Below are 26,087 nucleotides of genomic sequence, written 5' to 3'. Positions count from 1 at the left end.
GGACCCCTCCGCACTGCAGCCGCCCGCCGCAGGGGGGTCAGGTTCTCAGGGGATGAGGTCCAGGAGGGGATCCCACACTGCCCTGAAAGCAGGGCTCCAGCAGCACACCCAGATGAAACTCCTGACCCACGCAGCAAGCGCCTCGTGTTGCACCAAGCTTCACCCCACCGCTGCCTTCAATCCATCCCTCCAGCCCCGGCGGCGGTGGCGGGGACAGGAGCCGAATGCCAGCGGGAAGGCGAGCGCCGGGAGAGCGGAGCTGATAAGCAGATTCGGATTTTCTGATTAGTGCCAAGGGTTACGTGAACAGATGCCTCTCTCTCACAGAGGGCACAAACACATTGCAGAGAGGAGTTGCTGCAGTTCATTTACAAAGGAAGAACACTTTCTAGCTCTCCCACCGACAGTTTGTTCCTGTCGCCGTGGTTCAATCTACACTGTGCTGCTGGCAAAACTTCCACTGTGAGCAGCTTCAGCACTTCTCCTTTTAAGTTCATTATTTCCATCCTGTTCGTTATTTTCTTTCTGTAACATAAAGGCACTTTCATGCATGATCTGCAGATCACCAGCAATGAAACAGAGAGACAGGGGCGCACTGAAACGGATGCGCGCTACATTCACCTTGACTGCTAAGGACAGGGAGCGTGAGAACAGGGAATATCCCACAGGAAGGCAAGATAACAAAGACATGCAAGAACCAGCCAATGTGAAAATCATAATGACACAGGGATTTATGGGAGGACTTATGCCACAGCTATAGAGAAGTCTTTTTTTCTTTTTGTGTCTTCCCCCCCAGTTTCTTTTTTAAATCAGCATGGTCTGTAAAAATAGACAACACAGGGGAAAGCGCAGACCTCTACGTGGAAAAAGACAAACTGAAAATATTTTCAAACTGTAAATGGGTCATGTGCAGCACCGGATCTTGCTGTAACATCAGCATACTGAAGTCTCTGAGAATTCATGCAATGCTTGGGTTTTGGGTTTTTTTTTTAGATATAGGGTGGTGGTACGGGATTTTTGGCAAGTGCCCTCGGCAGAAGCAGATACGGAATGGCACCTTCTCCCGTCATTCATAACAAGGCACGGCTATGCGAGGTTACACACTGCCGTGCTGGCACCACGACGGGCTCTGGGCCAAGAGGTGAAATGCCACAGAGATATTCTAGCCCAGGGCCCCCAAGACAAACATCAGAGCGAGAAGAGTTCGCAAGAGTTCAGCGTACAATAGTGCACCGGTTTGGTTTGCCCTTCCCTACAGCGTCAAACGTTAGGGTCATGCCTTCGCTTTCAAAGCCTTTCGCAACTCTTGGGAGACCTCCAGGCACGTTGCCAGCGGTTTGGCTGCTGGGGTGCTGAAACCACTGCTGGTGGCTTTGATCACGAGACAACCCCATCCCATGGCTTCCTGGCGGAGGAGCTTTCTTCTGCTTATTGCGCTGCACCTCACAAACAGATTGCAAAATCTCTGCAGCCACGGCAGGTCTTTCATTAGGTATTTTCTCAGCACCTAGCACACCAGGACCCTGGATAAAGGGTAGGGCTCTCTTCTGGCTGTAGCTACGCTTGGTGAGTAGCTATCGTGGCCAGCCACTGCACAGCCAAGCGTTTACACCTCCTGCTGCTGACCTGCCCCCCAGTTCCTCTGGCAGAATGAAGCCAGGTGCCAAATCCAAGCAGCCTGATTTTGAGTAAGTTCAGGTCTGAATGAAAGGCCGAATGCCACATCTCAGCACTATCTGTAATTATAACTGTTTATTGCTATATCTCCAAAGAGCAAAATGACAGTCTGGCGTAAAGAAAACAGGCCCATCCCAAAACATTTAAATGCTTTTTTTTTTAAATACAGTGCCTAGCTTACAACACACTTTATCAAAGGTTTAGGCTATCAAAAGAAGGCTGCGTGCTCCACGAGAAAAGTAATATCCGTTTTAGCTTTCAAACATTTTGGCTTTTTTATTAAAAATATGTACAACAAAAGCCTTACGCTGTTGTCATATACAAAGGAGATAACAAAATGGCATATACAAAGCAGATAACAAATGCTAAGAAGTGGAAATCTGTCAGCTGCTAATATCAAAAGGCTACACAGAGAATGAAAGGCAAAAAGTTTTTACCTGCATACTGTTTATAGTTTGAGCAAACCTGAGCAAGCCCATGGTAACTATGGTCCCTCCATCCACCCAGTAGCTGTCACATGGACCAGCATCCGAGTTATCACCAAATGTAAAAGGTGGCGTCTAAAGGGGCAATGCTGAGATAAAGGCATATTAAAAAAAAAATTAAAAATATCTGGTTATATGAGAAAGAACACCCTAGGCTATTGAGAGAGAGAGAAAACATTAAAAACTCCACAGTTCAGTACTTTTACTGAGCCTTACATTTTGCATGCAGGATGCAAAGGGACAGCCGTTCCTACAGCACCACTCAAGACAGAGGCAGTATTATCACAGCTCTGTGCCTGGGAAAAACGACACAAGAGCCAGCACAGCGCTGATGAGAGTCCTCTGCAGTCCCACAGCCAGTAGCATGGGAGCCCCCAGGTCCCAGGCCCAGCAAATCTGCAACAACCTGCAGACAGGTGCGAAAAATCATCATCTGAGGGACGCGGCCGGCAGCAGGGCAAAGCCAGGAGCAGCGGAGCAGCACCGGCTGTGGCTCCCTCGCTCCTCCGCAGCCTCCCCGGGTCTGGGTCCGGCCGATGCTGAGCGCTGCCGACCGGCGGGGAGGCGAAGCTGGGCGGGCTGGCAGCACCTGGCCTCTCTGAGAGGCGTTGCCCAGCTGCTGAGCATTTCTTTTGAAATTTTTAAGCTCTAATTTGAGAAAGAAACACAAGGGCTGGTGCAGCAACTTTGAATAGTTCATTGATTTCTGTGCTAGAAAATCCCCCACGCCCATTGTCAGATGACATTAGACTGATCGGCTTCTGACTCCAGTCGTATATGCTCTTGCACATACAAAGGCAGAAATGTCTGTCTCTTGTGATTCCAGACTTGCAGAAAAACAGAAATCTCCACAAATCAGAGTAATTGAAGGTTTCAAGGGATCTTATTACTCTTACAGTGTAATAGTGGAAAGCTTTGGGCAGCATGCGTGCTTGTTGGGGGGACAAAAAAGTAAACCAATCTAAATCTGGTGCTAGTGCTTTAATTTCTAATTAAAACCCCCCAAAACCCAACATCACAGGTATTTGCTTTAACTTCACATTTCAGGTAGGGCAGAAAAGTAATGTACTATGACCTCTTCACGACCAGGAGAGGGGGGGTTAAGTGGTTTAAGTCTCTGGTTTCCTAAACACAGTGGTTTTCACCTGTATGTTACTTGCAAGTTACAGCAAAGCACAAGAACAGAAGAAGCGGACAAGCACAGCTGCTGCGGGTCAGGGTGGGCTCCCCGCGACCCCCTGGCCTGGGCAGCAGGCTGAGGGCTGCACCTGAGAGATGCTGTCGCTCACCTGGTGCAGTTAGGCGGGTTGTGGAAATCAGAGGGCGAGGTTATGGAGAAAGACAATGATTCTTTAAAGCCTTAAAACTAAATGATCTTTCCTAATAATTAGAAATAAATTAGCAGAAGCCTGCTTGAACTTTTTTTGTTTGGTTGGTTTTTGGGTGGGGTTTTTTTGTTGGTTTTTTTTTTTTTTTAAACTTACTGCAAACAAAGTAAAAGTCAGGCTATTTCATTCACAACCTTACAAATGTTTCAAGGTATAGATCCTCTCCTCCTAAGGTATCAGCACAGAGAAAAAAAGCTTCTTCCAGCTCGGTGAGTAGCGTGCATTAACACCCTCTTGAAAACAGCAGCAGAGTCTGCGCGAGGTGAGAAGAGCCCCTGGAAAGTATATGAAGCATCGGGTCGTGCCGGTGCCGGGCGAGGGAGGCCAGGCCTGAGGAGGGCAATTCCCACCCGGCACAATGGCGGCAGTTTGCGTTGGTGACAAGGCAAGAGGCACCGCTGTAATTTTCTGATCCTGTAAATGTTCTTCTCCCCTGCCCCGATACTCGCTCGGCGGCACGTGGCTACTCAGTGGGTTTTCCTGCCGTCCCTTTGGGACTTTTCTGGGCTGACTGTCCTTGTTACGCTTTTCTTGCCGTCCGCTCCTTCACAGGGCAGTGTTATCCGCAGTTTCCACCACTGTCCACTGAGCAGCCCCAGCATCTACAGACCTCAGCCAGAGGATTCACAGCCACACATCTGCCTGTCTTCCCTCGCCAGCCATGACCTGCCTTTGCAAAATCACACTGCATGTCTGCAGGCACTGCTTGCTTCATTCATTCATCTTACAGATATAATGACTTGCTCCATGTGCAGCACAACTAACAAAGACTCATTTTCAGCACTACAGGTCTTACACGGAGGGTAAGACCTGCCTCCCAACACAGTCCTTTTTGCAAGTCTTCAGCAACAGTTCAGGTTCATCCTTTACCCATTCAGTACAATGTCCTCCTGATAGCTTCTCCTCACCCAACATCTACAGCTCCTTTTCCCACTACTCCATTCCAAGCCAACAGCCCGTATCCCTGTCCTGTATCTCGTAAGAGCTCCCTGCAGCGTGCCTACACCCCATTCACATTCACTAGTTTTGTTCCATAAAACCTTCAGTTCTCTCCTTCACCACTTACTTTTAATCAACCTCAAGTTTGACAGCCAGCTACCTATGGAGTTACTATGGACAACTTATCATTTATTTTGGACAGAAAGTGACAGGTACGTTGGAGAAAAGCAGGAGCTGGAACCCACAAAGATAGCAATCTAATTTACCTAAAGAAACAGAATGAAGAAAACGAGAGAGACCTCTGGAGTCCCCTATAATATTCCAGCAAGGGAAGGTGACAGATCCTTCAGGAAATAAGCCAAATAAACAATGGGGGAGGAGAAGGAAAACCAGAAGAGACCAAGTACAGAACAAATTTCAGTTACACAAGAAGAACAGAAGTGACATCAAAGATGATTTGGGATGCAATCAGGTGCAAGGACCTCCAAACGAAGACTGCTCATGCAATGACTTTAGAGTCAAAAGGAAGGTGGGACAGTACTCCAGGCAGCAAGTGAGGACAAGCGTTTTTAAAAGGAATGAAACACTCTGAAAGAGGAAAGTACCAACACAGGCTGTGTATATAATAGATCAGATTTTTTCCAAAAGACGGGAAACCACATTGAGAGGAAGGAGGGTTAAGATTCATAGCTCTGAAAGCAACCAAGGCAACGAGTCGAAGAAACCTTTGCCACACAGCACCTCCATTTCCAAGTCCCTGATGCAAGGAATGCAAGTTCTTCTTCTCTGAGAGAGTTTTGGAACATTATAGAAAGATACTTTTTTTTTTTTTGGTCCCACTTCCATCTTTTGAAAAGATGCATACAGCATTTTTTTCGTTAATTCACAGCCAAGCTGGATTTGGAGCTTGAAATTACCCTGCTTTTCTCATTGAAAACATGTGATGAGGCCACAAAGAATCAGAGTTCCTCAGGCATCCATAAAAAATATTTCCTACCTTTTGTTCAGCTCTACTCCTACTTCTGTTCTCACAACTCAAGATTCTTTAAAAGGTAAACTACTTTTGACAACCTATGCTTTTTTTTTTTTTTTTTTTTTTTTCCCCGGTAGGGAGAAGATTGATGCCTGCTGGTTTACATCACTATCACTAATGATTTGCAGGCCTATAAAGATAGCAAATTAAATTACGTTCGTTGTTTTTTCCCCTAAACTGATATTAAACTTTTCTCCCTTAGACCTTTTGGACTGGCTCACATATGACAGCATTTCATTTGTACTGCAGCCAAATGTCATGCTATCTAGTGTCACATCAGGCAGAACAAAGTTAGACAAACTCAGAAAACACAGAACAATAGAAACATTTTGGATTTTTTAACCAGCACGCAACATGTCCGCTGGCAATGACTTCAAGGTTGAAAGGATGTTAGTAAAGACTAACAGAGCACTTGTATGTGTCACAGCTGCTGTGAAAACAGCTACCAACGGAGCCGGGCATTGGAAAGCTCCTGGCAGAACCGTTTATTGACAGAGGAGGCTCACCTGATCCAAAGTGGCTGTTTCACCACCTCCCATGTTTCTGCTGGGACAGTTCAGATAAATTTCTTTGTATTTGGGTAAGGAGGAGTAAGTTTGCTCAACTTGGTTCCACATGCTTCCATGTTGGCAACATGATTCTCAGGGGCAGAAAGGAGGAAGGGATAGTAAAGTGGGAGGAAAACTCAAACTAGAAGCATGGTTCATTGCATTCAGAGTCCAAATATTTGACATTTACGGAGTAATAATTGACCTGAGAACGGGACACTATTTAGGTACCCACCGTTACCTTGTGGGAAGGTTTCTTTTATCGCCCAGGGCACTCAGGGGAACGTGAACACGTGCCCGCAGTGTTCACACGTGGGCCAGCCTCTCCCAAGGCATTTGCTGCAGTCAAGCCTGCTTGGCTTCTGCTTCACTGACGGCTGCCCCCACCCCCCAAGAGTGACATTTTAATTGTGTGTGTCCTTTTTTGGTCTGCCTGCTCCCAGCTCAGCCAAACAGCTGGGTAACTTTGGCTGGAATCCAGAATTAACATAAGCTGTTTTTAACCTCTTGATACAAAGGCATTTTACATGGTTCCCCCGTACGACCTCCGTGCACAAGAGCCTGCTATTAAAATACACCACCATATGCAAACCCCTGATGCCCTGAGGTAGCTGTCCAGAGGCACCTGGCCATGCCCTGGTCCTGCGTGGCATCTGGGCAGTATCACGGACCAACAAATTATTGTCACCACTTCCGAGCCAAGCACAACCCAGTGTGGCACTGCCCACTTTCTCCAACTTTCCAGCTCTCAACCAAAGGTGTTAATGCTTTCTACAAACCCTATTTCCCTTGAAAAATCAGGACATGCCTACTTCAAAGGTTAAACGAGGACTTGGATTTCACACATGTTGACTTACGTAACTTCTCAAGTCAACGTATGTAGCATAGCGCACGCCGGCTGCCCGATGGGTACGGGTGCTGTGCCACTTGCACAGAAGGTGGTAGTAAGTACTCGGCAGTGTGGGGTAGGATGTTCCTCTTTAATGGCAGGGGCACGCGAAGCATGACCAGTTATTTGCTTTGTGAGTAACTTTCTCAGGAAACGGTTATTCAGAGAGGAGCACCCTGGCCTGCACCCCACTCTCAGAGACCGCGTTCCCCATTTTAGCCATCAGGACACAAAAACTGGAAACACTATACATATCTGAGCCTGCGTGCTTGACAGGACCCCAAATATTTCTGTTGATTCAGTAATTCAAGAGACACACCAACAATCACATAAATAAATATCAGTTGCCCTTGATTTTTTTTCATTCAAAGAGGACAGAATGAGAAATCACTACTTTACTTCTGGCTTCAATACAAAACAGTGCATTCTCCGAGTCAGCAACCATCCATTCCACTGATGTTAGCAGAGCACTTACAGCAGCAAGGTCCTGGTCCAGGACTGGGGTTGCTAAGCAATATGGAAATACAAATAATAAATGAATAACAGCCACCTGCAAAAGATTACATGCTGAATTATACCTTACCATGAAAGCTTATGTTTCAAACTTCACCTCATTTGGATTCAAATTTGCTGAAATTAAATTTAAAAAGAAGGAATCATTATTGTACAGAACATTTTGAGAGATGTAAACACTTCCTTTTCTATTACTGTGATTCACTTTAGGGTTTGCTTTTCTGTAAGCCATTTAAAGCACACGGCTCTATGGAATACAACGGCTGATTTACTTATTACAGCACAGACTTGAAACTGCTTAAATATATTTTTCTGTCAACGTGTATTTGTGATTCCCGTATTTAAAAGGTGACTGTTATTCTATGCACAAATGTGTCGTTAGCATGATTGATGTCAGAACACTGTTTGCACTCCACATTGGCAAAGATTAAAAGCTGCTCCTAAGAAATCCTCTTTACAATGCACACAGCAATGTAAACATACCATACTAGGAAATCTCACAAAGGAAACATTCTCTCAAGGCCACCTCAGACTCACTGTATCTGCTCCGAGCTTGAGCAATACGACTGCTACCATGCAGCCCTTGAGAAGGCGGATTCCTTCTCCGTAGGCTTGGTGTGTAACCCATTGGAAAGGTGCCTGTTGACTTTAATAGGCATACAGTGCTGCCCTGCACCGCGTCCCACATCAAGGGCCAGCCCGGGCCGTGGCTGGATTGCACAGAATGTGCAGAGATTTGATTCAGATAGTTAAAAAACAAAAGATAGTCTCTTGTATTTAGATTTCGTTGCCCAAGGACCTGCAAACGAGCACAGGCTTGTCATTCTGTGTAAGAGGAAACTGCCACAAACAAAATGAATTTAGGGTCACTCTGGTTTCAAGTGAAATAGTGGGAAGTGGGAAAAAATTCCCTTTTTTCCAGTGGGATCCCAATAACACAACTCACTCTAACCCATGGCACCCCCCTCACCCACAGCAGCGCTCCGACTCCCGTTCCCCCCATGCACCCATGCCACAGCAAACCTCCGTGCGTGCGCCTCCACAGCAAAACCCCAAAGCAGTTTGACTTTTATTGGTTGCAGAGAAGAGATTTAAGCTTGTACTTGCTGTAGACCAAATGCTCTCACACAGGAACAGTTACACAAAGCTACAATTTGCTACAAGCTGCAGCAATTTAATTGCAAATTTGAACCTTTTTCATCAAAAGATTATCCTACCTAGGGATAAACGTTATTCGGGTAGTCTTACCCTGTACCCAAAACAAACAAAAAAGGTATTTATTTATTTATTTATTTATTTATTACTTTAAGAAGCTTACAGTTGGAGGTGCTTCCTCCCTGGCTCAGAGGCAGGAGGGTGGCTTCAGAGGATGGACAGGTAAAAGCTGTGTGCAAATCCCGCAGTGGCAACTTCTGTGGAAACATGGGATGTTTGGGATTCTGGAGAAATGAAGCAAGACAAGGCGGTGCCAAGGCAGCAGAGGAAATTATGCTAATCCAAACTACCAGGGAGGTGCCATGTTACACAGCCGGATGCAAAGCTTAGTGTTCGTCTTTTCATGACTGCACTCCCTGTAACTTGGTTACTTAGGAGATTTCACTCTGGATTATTACTTATGCTCACAATCACTCCATGCTTCGAGATTAATCTGCACAATGAACACAACAATGGCAAACACAATTGGGGGTGAAACACAGATATCTGAGGGTTTTTTCAGAGATATTACATGTACAGTTCGAGAGTTGGAAACTTTCAAACAAATCTTGCTGAACGTCCTCAAGAAAAGTGCTACTGAAACATCAAACACAGGCGAGTGTGGCATTATGCACCGTCAGCTCACCTGAGCCATTACTCATCTTTAAATTTATCTTCCAGATAAAATCCCATTAAGTTTCTCTTCCAGATGACTTTCCAGATCCCAGCCTCAAGTTTGCACTGACACACAGCACACTTTCTAACAGTCTTTGGATAGCCTCCCAATAAAAAGCACACAATGTTATTTGCCTTGGAGAGCAGAGGGCTTGGGCTTATGGCGTCGGCGCTCTTTTCTGACTTAAGGTGTGATGCTGAACAAGTCGCCAGCTCCCTGTTTCTGAGCGTTATCAGGCATTTACTGCTAGGAAAACTACTTGCCCTGCTCAGACAATCTGAAGCATCATTAAATGTTTGGAAACAGTTTTAGAATAGGTACAAATCTACATAAAAGCAAACCCAGTTTACATATAAGCACTGGTTAAGCATAGACCCTAGAGGCATCTACTAATGGCACTGTAGTGGAAGGCAGCATCAGCATGACACAGCAGCGGAGAAATACCAGAAGGGAAGAAAAGATCCCTCAAGATGACTTTCAGAAGTTTAATAATGGAGGTGAGATTAAGTTTGACAGCTCAAATACAAGTTCCTACAGACTGATAGGAAGTCTGGTGTACACTGGGAACTCGAAGGATAACCTCAGCAGAGCCATTAACTACCGATGAATTATGAGCCCTCAGCATGACAAAGCCATGAAAAACACAGAAGATATTTCTAGAGGAAGGCACTTCTAGAAAGATAACGTCACTGTATAACGTACTGCTACCACCCCAGAAAAACTTCAGCACAAAGCATCACTGATCAATAAAGATCAGACAAGAACAGAAGAAGCTGACTGGGATAAGAGCAGATGAATCAGTGAGCGTATTTCCCAAGTGAAATTTAAAAGATAGTTCAGTGTAGCAAAGGTAGAGTGGATATGAACTCTCATAAAATCTTCAAAGACAGAAAAAAAACCCTGCTAAAATTTGGCAGCAAGATTTGCTCAAGAACAAATAGACGTGTACTGCTCACAAGTAAATTCTAACTACAAGACGGAGAGGGGAATAAAATAACCAAGTCCTCAAGAGCAATGTTCTAGGCTTATCCACCATCAGATGTAGGAGCAAAATAGGACCTGATGCACCTGCATAACATTGGGCCTTCAACAGCACAGAACAGAAACTCCAGTCCTGTGCGACACAGTCCAGCAGCAGGTCCACACAGCTTCAACACCACAGGACAGTGGAACAGGCGTTCTTGGAGAAGAGCTATACCACCCAAAATTAACAAGTTGATCTTGTATTGTATAAACGTTTCCTTTCCATAACAGACTGTAGTGTTTACTCTAATTCACCCCAAATGTCTTCTTCTTCCCCCATTAATCTAAGCTTTCCAAATTAAACTGAATGATCTGGCACATGGACACACTTGTCTTTGGTTTGGCTTGCAGCAATGCAGTTCAGGCTACAGCTGGAATCATCACTTCACTGTTTATTCCCTCTTTCAAGGGAAAAAGTACACATACATTATGATGTATGAATTTCTGATTTGATAAGGTACTTGTGCTCCATTTAATACATTCTTCTCTGGTTTTCAGTGCAATAACACACCCAGTATCCATAACTGCTCAAGACAGCACTCACATTTTCTACCGCTGCCTTTAATATAGAAAATTAATTTGTATCCTTCTACAGGCAAAGTAACTCCAGATGAATTTAAGGACATGGGAAAAAGATTGGCACATAGCTTACAGCACTGGGAGACAGCTAGGGATTAGCAACAACAGGACTTTCTGTCCTGAGCTCAGACTCTACTAACCAGTGCCAAGGGATTCATGGTTCTGCAAGGATGTAGGTCATGCCAGAGGGGACACACAAAGTCCTGCAGGAGCCTGGAGGCAATTAAAAGCGGTGATGCAGCTGAGCATCACCACAGGCAGTGAACAGGGAGTTCCCCTGAGACTGGAAATCGCCGGCAAGAACCATCTATTCATCTTCCATGTTGCTGACAAGAAGCGATGACTGGTTATAAAGCTTTTAAAATGCAATGAGTCACTTCTCAAAAGAGGTCATTGGTTACTGAAATTTTGCTCAAGTATTTAATAAGGAGAAAACCCTTGAATAACAAATATGAATTCCTTTAATCATACTGTATCTGATTCTTCCAGTAATTACATTTGGGGTACCTGACAGTACAATTAAGTAATTCTCATATGCAGAGTAGAGGCAATACTGGCCAACAAGACATCCCTCTGCTAAAAAAAACCTCCACTAAAGTTAATTTCCCAGAGCAGAAAAAATTTGTTAGCCATCAATAAAAGATCCCCAACTTTTTTAGAACTGCCTGTATATTCCTTGTCCAAGGAAAAGAAAGTGCCATGCAGGTTCACTGAGGAGTGGGCTAGAGGAACTTCTCACAAAGTATGAGCTCGGGAGAAACCCAGCTGTAAGCTCACGTACCCGGCTGTAAGCGCACGTACCCAGCTGCAAGTGCACACACCTGGCTGTAAGCGCACGTATCCAGCCGTAAGTGCACATATCCAGCTGTAAGCGCACACACTTGGCCCCACAGCCCGGACGGCGCAGGCTGCCTCCGCTGCAGGCTCCCGTGCTGCTAACACCACACCAGTTACAACAATCTGACCACCATCAACATCTATATTAACCACATAAGGTGAGTCTTAAATGCTGCAAGCTGACAGCGCAGCGGTAGATAACACACCATGGAAGTACCGAAGAGCCAAACAGAATCTGGCACAGAAGGACACCCAGATCGTGTCAGCTGTGACACGCTCGCGTCCCCTGTGGCGCGTGGGAGGCTGGCAGGGCACAGTGGTCCTCCTCTTGACCAGCAGCATTGCCCTCCCCCAGCAAAGCCAGCCGAGCTGCCGCAGGCAGCGCATCCAGCAGCGCTTCTTGGACCCCACCATGGGTCAGACTATGATGAGGCAGCAAATTCCCCACCCAAAGAGGATGGAAAACTGGCAATGTCTTGCACCACAAAGTTGAAATAGCTCAGGTACAGGTTCTACCTGGCCTCCAGAACAGAGATCGGGTCAGGTAAGCAGAGAGAACACGAGAGCGACTTCTGCGCCACCCACGACCCTGCAAAACATCACCACGGCCTTGCCCAGAGCATTTAATAATACTGCAGCATCAGGGTGGGATTGTAGGGAAATCTGGTTTCTGCCCTCAGTGTTACAACATGCACTTGAACTGCTCTGACCTTACCCCTCCCGTCATTAAGCTTCTAGTTAGTTAAAACCTACATAGCCCCTCCCAGCTCATGTGGGAAAGGGCCACTTTCGGTCATCCTCAGAGGCGGCGGCAGCCTGGAGTAGGCAAAATATTACAAATATATTTTTCTTGAGCTCATCAGATGAGGGCCATCATTTTAACTGGATCAGCTCAACGATGCTGCACTGTCCATTCTGGCAAGCGAGCTTTAAATTGGCAGAGGTATTAATTTCAAATCAATAGGAAATGCAGAAATATCAATAGGCATTAAAGAGTGAAACATTAATTACTTTTCAAAAGGTGCAGTACACAAATTTCCTCATGCCTTTACAAACAGAAAGAAGCCAATAACATGATTTCATAACATTTTTAAATGACTAAGTTAATTAACAGGGAATCTTCAGAGAGACGATGAAGGAAATTTAGAAGAACCTTGTCTGACACTATTTGAAATTCTCAAAGGAAGGAGGGGACTTCTTGAAAAAAAGATTAATTACAAGTTCTTTTGCTTTACCTTGATGTAATTTCTGTTTACATATTTAAGCTGGTTTTGACCTTCAAAATTCTGGCAAAGAACAGTTTTCATTAAACCATCTCAGTGGAGGAAGTTGGCAGTTCCTCATCTTGTCTCTGAGGTTAACAGAGAATATTAATTATTTAGCAGGGATGGTCAAACAAAATATGTGTAAGTCCTATCCAAAGCAACCTTTAATTTCTCAAAGCAGACACGGCAAGGGTTGATGTATAGCAACCTCTTCTCCTGCCAGGTCTCATTCCTTTACAGGATTTGGTGGGAGGCTCCAGAATGAAGCAATTCCTCAAAAGATGATGTCTCTCTCTAAGAATAGCCTGCCTTATTCTGAGCATATATAACAGTGTGATGATAATAGCTACCTCCACCATCCTTTGGCAATTCATAGGTATCATCAACCAAGAAAACTGTAACTATCTTGACAATGGTACAAAATTTAACAATAGCAAAATATCTGTGGCTTCCATTTCTTCTAAGTGTCATTACTTCAGTGTCCTCTTTTCTGTGAAACTGCTCAACTGTGGCTCTTTGCAGGCTGGTTCGACACCGTCACCCACCTGCCCAGCTGAGCGGTGAGTATGTGACTGGGCAGTCCAGCAAGCAGGAAGAACACATTCTGTCTTGTCATTGGCACACGTATGGTACCGAGTCAAAAAGGAAAGTGTTAAGAGATAAATACTCATTTTAAGAACAACATTTCAATGATAGAGCTATACTTAATAATACAGTGAAAAGGGAATTACGCTGGGACATCAATCAGTCAAGAATCAACTAAATTATCAGGTTTTTTCCTACAGAGGCAAATTAAAGTTTGCCCCACACCTTGAAATTACAACTACCGTATATGACATTCTAACACAAAATGACATGCATCCTAAAACACGAGACGGCATCACATTAACTAAACCAAATATGAGATTTAAGGGAATATCAAGAACTTGTCTATAGAAAGTACTTCCATAAAACTAATATGAATTTGGGCAGACGTAAAGGAAAAATATTACAAAAATGAGTCACAACCTAGAAAATGAGCATGGTAGTAGAAGACTGAAGATACCCAGTCTATTGAGATGTTGAGGTGGAGAAATACTGAGGCAAGATATTAAGACAGAGAAATCAAGAACGAAGAATTAGAAGTCTAAGCCAGAAAAATTCATGTAGAAATAAGGCCCAAGTTGAGCAGCGAGGGTAGCTACCCACCTGAATAAACCACTAAAGGAAAAGATGGATTTAACACTTTGATGCTTTTTCAAGATTGCTTGGGTTTTTTAAGTGGCATGCTGTGGTACAGCCAAGGATTTTCTTCACAGAGGCAACCAAGCAAAGCTTTCTGATGTGCTCTGCAGGGGACCACACCATCCCATTGAATGACCCACCACCACACGCACCACAGTCTCCAGTCTTCCCATCTTTAGGTGCATAACCGGACAGCTAAGAACATCCTTCTCAAGGACTGTATTTAGATCCCGGAATTCTGAAATAGCTCTTTCTTCCCGAGATCAACAGGTGGCTGTTTTTCGTACAGTCAATGGAAAAACAGAGCCCCAGAAGGCAATTTAAAGTCCTAAGTCCGTATAATCTGCCAAAGTGCTTAATGCTTCCCATTGCCTATCCAATGGAAATGGCAACCCAAACCCAGCCACTGCAATTAGGCTGGGAACGCCCAGGCCACCGAGCCTCTGAAAAAACAGGGGATCCTCTGCTTTAAGAAACGAACATTTTTAAGAGATACTGCTGAGACATCTACTTATTCCATTTCGCCACTTTGAGAGCTTCTTATAAAATTTTTTTTGCTACAATCGGTGCTTTGCACAGCAAGAAAAAAGAAAGAGAAAATGCTGCTCTGTGACGTCCCTGCACTGCAAAGCTTGCCTTACGGTGACAGCAGCACGACCAGAACTCCTACGGAAACGCTCAGTGTCACTTATCTCCAAGAATAACAAGCAGGTATTTCACTTCAGAATCCCGCTGACAACTTGCGAGGCAGGGATTGTGAAACCTTACCTTTAAGGCAAGCACAGAAGACTGCCTCCCACTTGCAGAAGGAACAGAAATGAAAAAGGAAGACCAGGAAAACAGGCAGGGCTGGCTAACATCAGGGAAATTATTGATTTGTGGACTGAGATGGCATAGACAGATTTATACAGAATAATGGTACAATAAATCTGTAAACATACAGCTGTGTAAGTGAGAAGAGGTCCCTGGCTGCAGAAGAAAACACCGATTATTCTACTTGTTAAATTCTTGGCATGTAAGATTGGACTTCCTTAATGAATAAAACTTCTCACTGACTGAAACCTTAACTGCTAGTCAAACTGCTTGAGATTTTGCTGTTTGGCTACTGACTTCATCTGAATTGTACACATTAATTCTCTGTGGGAAGGTGAAAAGGCCTGTGTGACCCCTCCACAGCCTGCTCCTTGGCCTCCTGCACCATCAGACATAGGGTCCCTCCTCCGCACTGGGCTGCTGCTGAGCGGATCTCAGTTACTTTTTAAGTTTAGGAAAGCCACAGAGTGCAATTTGCACATATTTACCAAGGGGGCAATAAATAACCTTTGCTGGATGAGTTGCCTTTAAGGGACTATACCTAAAAAAAAAAAAAAGACAACCCTCTACATTGTCTTACCCTATCCTACACAAGGAGTTGTGATGCTACATCACCTTCACCCACGCTTAGCCCCAGAATTCTACATCCTCAATTGCTTATTCGTGTACAGATACGGAGTGAAATGCAGAACTCAGAGCACATATTGGTTCTGGAAGGATGAAGGCATCCTTGCAAATGCAAAGAACCAGCAAGCGTCAAAGCATTTTAACCGATAATGCAGGGAAAAAAAGAAATCCTACTTTCATGAGTTTTAGTTTCTCATAATCTGACTCTTCAAGAAATGAAAACAGAACATCAACTTGGAGACAGATGCTTTGCCCCATCTACCCCCAATCCTGCTAATTTTGAGAATTATTCTATAAAGGTACCCCCATAAATCCTGCAGAGGACTCCATAGGGAAAGGGAAGACTATGGTGCACCTGGCTCACAGATGCAAAATGTCCAAATGGTCTATTTTCAAGTATCATTGAGCTAATATCCCAACCTAAGCATGGAGAAGGCTGTCTCCCGCAAAACTTTTATCCTGTAATGCAAGAAAAATGGAAAACACATGAAAATACATTTTTTTTAAAAAATAAACTACAATTCAGTAAGATCTACATAAACATTTGGGAAGACTTTAAAGATATATTTGAGTATGAAAGAATATGAACCTCTCCCATGAAAGCTTTTTCGTGTATCTGAGCCCCCTGTGGAAGGGGCTGGTACCAGCGTGATATGGCACTATCAAGACACATTCCCTCTGTTGCTGTCCCAGTACATCCTTCACATTCGGTAGGGTGAACACCAGAAGGGGTTCACAGCCAGTTCTTCTGACGATCAGCCTGTCCCATGAAACCCTTTTTCCACTCCAAAAGCAGGAAAGCTCATGCTAACTATAAAGGACACACAAGCACAAACAAGTATAATTTCTTATCGTATTATTTCACAGGACTTCTGGCAGTTGTTTCACTACAATAAAAGCTAAGTCGCCCCCTGCCCGCCCCTCTCTTGGGCATTCAGTAAGTTTTCTGTGACTCGTTTAATTGCAAATCACTGAAGACTGAAATTTAATAAGAAAGTAGGTAGCCAGATGCATTAAGCATATATACTAATGAAGAGTTTAGTTCTGTTAAGGTTTTACTATCAATAAACAAGGAACACAAAGCTGCAGTTCTGCTAAACGTAGAGGAAAACTTCCTTTGTAGAAAGAAATTTTCTAGTCAGAAGGCAGCACAGAAAAAAAAAAAAAATCATTTAGGCTCAGATTCTCCCCCTCCTCTCAGACACACTTTCACCTCTGTTCTGATCCAGACATGATGCAACTTTGTCTCATGTCATAGGTGAGGTGTTTTCCTCTTTATGGTAACAAATGATGTCACAACCACAGGATCGAGATTTCACTGCAGGACTGAACAGGTCAGTGTCCTATGCACAGAATGAAAGTTATTGCTCAAACATAAACAGCTGAAATAATTGCAGAAGTAAAACAAATGAACAGCCAAGTAAATTAAATCCTTTTTGAATCACTGTTCCTGTTTTCCAAGTCCAAATGACTGTCCTTTCCTATTTAGGAAGCCTGAGGGGATGAAAAAGTGTCCAAGATGGTGAAATTAAAAATTAGCTACTGAGCATGAAACATGCAATGATTGCACTTCATAACATTTTTATTGCCTTAGTGTTGTACGAATCACTTCACAGTTCCACACTGTTATGATGAAAAAAATGACACCAATAAAGTCCATGCAATTGATGTTATGACTTCATCAATCCTAGACTAAAGACATGCACCAAACGACAAATATTTTCAAGCATATAGGGAAAACTACCACCTCATTCTGAAGAACCACAAGTTTCACCTTTGTATCTTTCTGAAGAGCGGTCACTCTCACACCAAAAGATGGAATATTGAATTAATCCTCAGTATCAGCTCCATGTGACACACACTTTCCCTTTCAGAAACTGGCCAAATACGGGTTTCTCAAGAGTTATGAACACAGCTAACACACCGTGAGGCTACAGGGAATACAGAATGTTCCCAATTCAGAACATTCTTACTCCTTTGAGTTTTTGCATCAAGATAGTATTATTTTAACAATGACCTGCACTTAGCTTTATTTTTTTAAAGTCTACAGATTCTGAAAGTATGAAGTTGAATTATTTTTACAAGTTCACTAAAATAAAGTTCAATCTATTGCTACTTACAACTTTCAAGAGGTCAATAATCTATACTTAAGACAACAACGCGGCATTGTAGTAATCTATCAGATACACCATCAAAGGTACGGCGCAAAGCAGTGACCTCCCACGGGGAGACTGTGACTTCTTTGACAGTCATGCTCAATCACTAACCAAATGCAACCTGAAATTCCTTCAGCAGTTCAACTTTGACATGACTAAGAATTTTAGTCTAACTGTATTAAAAAAAATATCTCCCATCCCTATAAAGCATCACTAAATCCAAACCTGTTCTGTAACTGCAGAACCTAACAATTTTTTTTTTCCTCTCTAACAAATACTAACTTTCTTTTTTTAATTGAGTGGCTAGACGTCTTGACTCAGTTATTAAAATCTCTGGTAGAATTCTCTCCTTTAATATAATAGTTCATTTCCCTTATAAAATCATTAATAGAAAATAAAGCCCTTTTTGTTAACTCTAATCTTGCTTCCTTGCAAGTGTGCCAGAAGCACTTTAATATGGATTAGGTCATGAATATCACAAATTACAGCAGCAATGTGTGGCAACAAAGGATCAGATTATTCATACAACAGTAAAACCAGCTTCCTTCTTTGATTAAAAAAAAAGTAGTAGTAAATAGTATGCATTGATCTCCCTGGACACAAAGTCAGTTCCTCTTATATCTGTGTTTTTCTGATGATACTTACAAATCCATGTTTACAGTATGAAGTAACAGCACAAACCTTAGAATGGCAAACGAGACGTATTACAGGGTGTAATAAAACCGACTGCATTTTATGTCAGAACTCCTGTTCTGCATGATGTACAGGCATGAAGTTAAGCTAGAGTAGGAAAATGTTAGTAGGTGCTACTCCCACACAAGGTTTCCTATACTAGATTCATGGCAGATACACTATAAACAAAGCAAAACTATGTACGTACAGGCAGGCACAATTACGGAAGAATTAATGTACCAACAAGAACAGCACTGGCCATAAATGCAGTAGAACAGAGCGAAATGAAATTCACAGCTAATTTATACAGCGGTATTTCAATGCAGAAAAGCATCCCCCATCAGTTTGTGGTTTTCCTGGGTAATGCCAGAACACGCACCAACTGCAGCCTATTTCCCTACTTGAAACAGGCACACCGGGCAAGAGTTTTATGGTCTTCATATGGGTTCATGGGGAGAGAAAAGACAAAGAGTAATGACCAAATATGTGTGGAGACATTATCCATACCTGCTCTCCACTGCAGAGTGCTCCACACATTGCCTTACAACTACAGTGTGCAAAACTGGCTTATCATCAGCAAAAACTTATCTCCAGAAATCCAGGGATTTGGCTCAAGTTACAAGAGGTATATTACCTTTAATACATCCTGTCTCTTTACCATAGCTCACCAAAGCTTCAGGTGACGCTCACATTAAATGCCAGTTGCCCAGTCCAAAGGACACAGTATCAGCCCCCCACAACGCTGCTTATACTTCAGCCAACCTTTTTGTGCCACCCAAATACTCCTGTTGAACTCCACTGAAAACTGTCTGCTTGCACCTGGCCTGATAGAAACTCCAGGAAGAAACGAATGAAGGCTTCCAAGGCAGCCTCCCCAAAGAGAGCATTTAAATTCTTCAGCAATATGCAGCACTACCACCCGACGGGACAAGTCTGTCAAGAAGAAACCTTAGAAAGACAATACTGGCTTTGCGGAAAGACTTAGAATCTCTGATTTTGGGGGCCAGGCTAGAGTTTTAACTCTAATTAAATTCTAATTTGCTTTCCCAGGTTTCTGCCTCAAATGGGCTTATCTTCTAAGAAGCGCAGCACGATCTTCTCATTAAAGAATCTGTTACAATGAAAACACATTAGTACTAAAGCCGTAAAAGACTGAGGAAATCATGGTCATTTCCCCCCAAACTAGTGGGTTGCCCTACCATCACTTTAAAAAAAATCTGTATGTTTACAAGTCTGCTTGAAAAGTGGGAACTTGCTGTTTCAGTGTTTCTTCAATGTTATCTCCATTTTGTTCTTTAATTAATAAAAGGATACATGCACTGGCATTATAAACACTAATTTGCTATTTAGCATCCCAAATTAGGAAGCATAAACATTTATGCACTTCATTAAACACTACCTAAGAACACTTTGAGATTAACAGGAGACAAGCAAGGCTGTTAAACACAATTTCAGGGCACACATGAGCCACCATAAAAAGACACTCCTCCTCTTCCCGTCCCTGGCTCCATCCTCTTGGCACCAGCCCATATGAACTGAACCTTGGAAATCAGTGAGATCTGATCCACCTGCGCAATCACAACTGCCAGGTGAAGGGAAGGGATGGGAATGCAGGGACACGAGCAGCAAGAGCAGGGCATACCTGTCTGGCAGCACGGCATACTTAGATTGGCACAAGCCAATCATGAAATTGCACTTTAGACAGCATAAAACAAAGACTTATGCCCTGAATTAAGGCATTATTTAAGTGCATGTGGCGTACAGGAAGAGATGTGGGTTTTTCCATCTTTTCCAAAACAGGCACTGCAGTTCTAGCACACCTCCTCCTCTCCCGTCCCCTTTCTTCCATCCACCCCAGCTCTTTAAAGACTCCTTGCGTTGCTCCTTTCCAAATCATCTATGCATACAGGACACTGAAACAGGCTTAACGTTAGGGTATACCAGTGCTACAGGAAGACGATAAGAAATGGTAGGTCTTTCAAAATTACAGGAAGCAGAATTGCAGTGGTAGTGAAGAAACAAACACTGATACTCAGGAACAGACAGTCTGAAAGGGAGATCATCACATCTGCATGCGTAAAATAAATGGAAGGTCAACTAAGATCACTAATACAACAAATCCTCCAAACTGATCAGTCCAGGCCCCAAGTTATCTCTATAAACATTATTCTCAAAATCCTTCGTGAAACAAGACTTCAGGTTGTTTTCTTTCACTTACAGACAGTAATTCAGACAACAAATTATTCCTTATAACTTTGCATCACAAGCCTGACTTTCAATGTAGAAAATTATTTTTAATTTAAATTTGTGCTAATAGTGCCCATTGTTAAATTATGGACTCAGATAAACTGGTACTAAAATTTCTATTATACAGAATCTTGCCATAGTGCAGTAATCTTTAAATTGTTTGAAAACACAAATATACTAAAAATATAGTGTTTCAAGAACAGTAATACGGACATACTGAAGAGCTTTGTACCATAGCCAGAAATCTGCAAAGTGCCTTGGTGCCTGAAAAAGAACTGCATTTAGATTTATTTATTTTTAAAAATAAATTATCATGATTTTTCAACTTACAGCTTTGGGTTCTTTACGTTTTTTTGTTTTGTTTTGTTTTTTAAAAACTACGATGGCAATGGTGACCTATCTACAAGGTAATAAGCGAAAAAGAAGCATTCTTTGTGTGGTTTTGACCAAATATATTGTTAAGAGTTCAAAACAAAGATTTATAAAAACAAACGATTAAAATTTCAGTTCAGAAAAAACACTTTGTAAAATACAATAAACCCCTTTTCAATAGCAATGTAGATTTTTTACAGTTCTTCTTTCTAAGCAGATGTTTACTGCAGCCTAGATCCACTAACTCCAATAAAACAAAATGTAGGCAAAACGGGTTGGTGTTTGCAAAATCACAACCTATATACAGAACTGCAGGTAACATACTGCAACTCACTGGAAAAACCTTTGAAAATTCACTGTTTCATTGTGAGTGGACTTACAATATATCTTACATTGTTTAAAAGCAGGTTACACCATAGAAAGGCTTTTGACAGAACCACTCAAAAAATGAATCCGTTATAGGAAAGTAATGCTTCAAGTCAGCTTCTCCCACCAGCAAAAATGCCACACAAATCAAAAAACACTTAAGTAAAACACTAAGACTTTATTAAAAATCCAAAATTTATTGCAAATTGTACTTTGCACTTTCCCTCCTTTCTTCATTTTTACATGATTTATTGATATCCATGATTTTTTCACAGATGTACTTGTTGACTTTGGAGAGTCTCTGTGCAATTTCAGTTTCATCCACAGTTTCTTGTGCTATTCTATCATACAAACATTCTGGGGAGAAAAAAAAAAAAGGAAAGAGCCATTAGGATATTTTTAGAAAAGAATATAGCCCTGTGCTGGGCTAACTACTCAAGATACAGACAGCACTGAGTAAGCACTGTGTGTATCTGTTGCAAGACAACAGAAGCTTTCATTGATCCACTGCCTATCTTGTTAAAATCAAGATTTTTTTACCAGGCTTGAATCTTTGGCATGACCAACTTCCAGTTATGCTGTGACTACATTAATAGGCTTTTTATACAGAAACAAGGCTAAACCCAACCTTTTACAGTGCCAGTCTTGGCTGCCTAACTCTTGTCCATATCTCCACTGCATATTTAGAATCTTTTCCCAGGTGAATGGTCCCACCAGAACTATTGTTATCTGCAGTTCCCTGTGAGTCATTCCTACCTGCACACCTTCAAGACTGTAAATAAATGGTAATGGTTAGGAAGAGAAGCAGTAACCACTAGAATTCATTAACTGATTTATTTTAGTTTTTAAAACTGTTCAACGCACATTGTGTCTTTACGGGACACCCTGTCCCTGGGTATATTTCGCTTTTATTAGTGGATTATTCAGAGCAAGAGCCACCTTCTTCCGTGTTTGCACAATACACTTTGTGAACTTAACTGGAATACAAAAGCCAGCAACAGTAGAACTGCAAAAAGTAATGAGAGCAACGAAATTTGAGACAATTCTGCTTCACGGAGCCTGTAGTTCAGTGCCAACATCCTGCAGGTTACTGAAATCAGAGGTGGTGCAGCACACCCAACTGCTTAGTGACAGGCAGGTTTTGGGTTTTTTTGTTTTCATAACCAGAACAATATATTTTGCTGTGCAGGCTTCCCAGATTGGTTACACAAACTCTTCTGCTTTGCCTAGTAATCTATTCCAGTAGCCATTTATTGCTTCATATACAGAAAGCCATAGAGATTATCACTTAATTAACATGGTTTACAACATTTCTAATGCGTCATATTAAAAAGTTATGAAAATTAAGTACTATGCATGCTTTGTAGTTCGTTTTGAAACCTCTCAGAAGCTTTATAAAAGGTTATTTTGCATTAATAAGGTTTATAACAGTGCTCATGCATCATACTTTTTATAATTTCTTTATTACATACTACACAGTAGGGATTCTTAAGAAGCTAGAGATATCAGACACATTAAGAGCTAATGCTGTCGTTCCAAAATCTATTTTAAATAAGTTAGTCTGTGTCCACAGAATGATGAGAACATCCAAAACAATGTGAATTTTATGTTGTAAGATGTACTGAATATAAAATTAATAAAATTAATCAGCTGAAATGCTGATTATCAGTATGATATGATATATCAGCATAACTATGATTTGAAATACAAACCGAAGAGGCAGCACATCACTGAGAACCTGAAGAAATGCAGCGTTTGCAGGTCATAAGCTTGCGCTACAGCAATCTCAGGGATACTCCCAGGTTGCAGCAGATAAACCTAGTAAGGTGAACTTCCAGTAAAAGCTGGCTTAGGGGCTCCAAAGAGTGAACTGGGGGTTCTGCTGCTTCTTTGTCTTTTGGCTTTAGAGGAGCATACAGATACCCCTTCGTATTTCTGACTGGACCAAAGATTCAAGCAGACCTCAAAGACCAACAAGGAGCTTTACTTCTTTTTGTGATGCCTGATCCAAATCATTGGGTAGTCACCATTTGTCCACTTGCTACTCATTTTTGTTTCTTTGTTTGTTTTCTTCTCCATTACAACGTCTTATCTGATCACTTCAAGCTTTCCAGGAAACACTGCTGGCATGATGGGGCAAGACCTGCTAACACTGACACAAATGCAAAGGACACAACAACATGGAGTATCATGATTATGTGCTACCCAGTGCTGCTGATACAGGAAACCTGTCTGCTGACACCTAAAACATTGGCCATGCAGTTTGTTTCAAAAGGAGACTGTACAGTCTTGAGTCTAACAAAAAGGGAGTCTAAGACAAGGTGAAAGAAACACTAGAAAGAACAACATGGAAAACCAGGGTGTGGAACTGTAGAATTAATATGAGGGTTGAGGCTGGAAGCAAAAGTATGGCAGAAAACATAAAACCAAGGAAACAGGGAAGAGCTGAGTTCCTGGCAAATGTACAGGTATGGAAGAGAAGAAAGGGAAGGGCCCCATCTGCCTTTCACCATGGATTTGTTGGAGCAGACTCCCAAACTCACCGTAGTCAAAGCAAGGGGAGTTAGAAGACAGCTGTCATTCAAATGGCTCAAGCAACACAGAGTGGCCCTGATCGAAGCAGAAGAGGAAATTCTGACATAAGCAGCCCTGCCAGCAGTGCTGAGGAGTAACAGCCTCCAGCAGGGAAAATACAAAGCTCTTTGCAATGGGCCAGTGAAAAATACCCCCTTTTTACTGCGTGCTTGTAAGTGTGCATGTGGGTAACCAATTCTGTTTCCCATTAGGAGCTGACAAGGGTAGCCACAGCCACAGAGTGGATTCCTTACATGGCCGGTGCATCACTACTTTGCTACACGTGTTAAGATTGTACGAAAAGATCCCAGCCAGAACTAGAAAAATCAGCATGGAACAGCTTGCACTTCCACATATATTCTTGAAGCGTGTTAGTAAAAAAAAAAAAACAAACCAACAAACCCATCTCTTTTACTCATTTCTTACAAATTAAGAAAGATGACAGTACAAAGATCAGTTTCCAGCTTTTCTCCACACAACACAGACACATGCACACACTCAAAGAGGAATCGTATTTCTTACTTCCAAAACATGGTACTTGCAAAGCAGATTACAACAGCTCTTAAAGAGTTCATAGTTAAGAGCACAGAGCAACTAAGAACAGGAAATGCAGAATAATGAAGCTCAATCAAACAGGGAGATTTCTTTCAGCCCTACTGCAATTTAGTATGGACGCAAAACCTAAAAATCCAATTTCGGTATGTATTCCATGAGGAACCGACTCAGTTCTGACTTAAAAAGAAGCCTGAAACACCAAGAGAGACAGAAATGAATGCAAAACACAAGCATGATGATACAAAGGGACTGAAATTCACTATTCATTTTAAATAAAGAAGGCCTTCTCTCTCTCAAAGGGCTACATACATGGTCTCAGGCTTGCAGTTACTGAAAGTGTCACTGCAATTTCTCCTGCCAGATATGTCAGCGATTTACGCTTCCTGTTCAAATTCCAATTCAAGTGCAACAATTAATTTTTACTATTTCAATTTTCTCCACTTAAAAGGGTAAGACTATTCTTTCTTGCCTTTGAAGGTATGTGTATTTTTATAGTCACAGCTATAATGGTTTCTGTGCCTCATGCCAGGGTTGGTTATATTCTGGATGAAAGAATGTGGTAAAGCTACTCTCAGGCTTGTTAAAAGGAATATATGCATTTTAAGAAATCATTATGTTATAAATGAATTCCAGAACAACGTGTTGTTCTCCAGGCTCAGAGTCCTGTCCTGCAAGTGGTTTAAAGTGATGATCTTCTTGAACCTTACTGAAGTCAGTGTAAAACTCTTCAGCTGTGAAGGCCTGCACTGTGCACAGCTATTGCAATGTGTTTTACTTTTCCTGGATATGTATGCGCTTCACAATGCAATAGCAATTTGAATTACAGTTTTTAATCAGTTAATTTTACATGAGCTGAAAAGAAGCATCTTTCAACTCAGTGATAATGGTAAAACTCCAAAGCAGGAAGCAAAAGTTTTCAAATAACCTACCTCTGACAATGCTTAATTTGTGAGGTGAGAGAGGTGGCTTGGGAACGGCATCTTTCTTTTTTTTGGTTGCAACTCCTGTGACACTTCTGTTCTTGAGAACATCTGTTCCCCAAATCATAACCGCTAGATTTTTTGTATACTTTGAATCTCCTTGTGTTACTTGCAGCTGGTGCCATTTCTCCTCATCTACCCAAATTCCACTGCCAAGATGGACCTAGAAGGTAGTAATAATAACAACTTATCTATGGTACGTAGCACACAACAGTATCCAAGTGCTGTAGGAACATTAATATTATGTACTATAATAACAGTAATTAGGGCTGAACAAATCCATTTTGCCTAATTCTGAAACTTCTCCAACTTTATGGGTCAGGGAGTTCAAGTCAACCTCTTATATGATATAGTTCCTTTTTGTATTCAGTTGTTCTTACTCTCTACTTTCCCCCCCAAACCCACCCCCCCCACAGCCTATCTCCTGAAAGACTATGGTCAGGAACAGAGACACA

At 42.3% G+C, this 26,087-nt stretch overlaps 1 protein-coding gene across 10 annotated transcripts in view; it reads right to left on the bottom strand.

Annotated features, from left to right (window-relative positions):
- The window catches only part of LOC130156627 (BEN domain-containing protein 5), a 965,146-nt gene that overhangs the window by 333,533 nt on the left and 605,526 nt on the right, over positions 1 to 26,087 (bottom strand). For 8 of the 10 annotated variants that reach the window (XM_056355193.1, XM_056355196.1, XM_056355194.1 and 5 more), the window contains 2 exons: positions 25,582 to 25,795; positions 21,687 to 21,880 (listed from right to left, as the gene is read on the bottom strand). The exons of the other annotated variants lie outside the window; for them this stretch is intronic. In XM_056355193.1, coding sequence (XP_056211168.1) covers positions 21,720 to 21,880; positions 25,582 to 25,795 — 375 coding nt within the window. In that variant the 3' untranslated portion in view covers positions 21,687 to 21,719. Of the gene's footprint in view, positions 1 to 21,686; positions 21,881 to 25,581; positions 25,796 to 26,087 lie in introns of those variants that run through there. 10 annotated transcript variants of the gene reach the window in all.

The sequence above is a fragment of the Falco biarmicus genome, chromosome 11, assembly GCF_023638135.1.
Source record: "Falco biarmicus isolate bFalBia1 chromosome 11, bFalBia1.pri, whole genome shotgun sequence".
NCBI lineage: Eukaryota > Metazoa > Chordata > Aves > Falconiformes > Falconidae > Falco > Falco biarmicus.
This window is presented reverse-complemented; position numbering and strand designations above follow the sequence as displayed.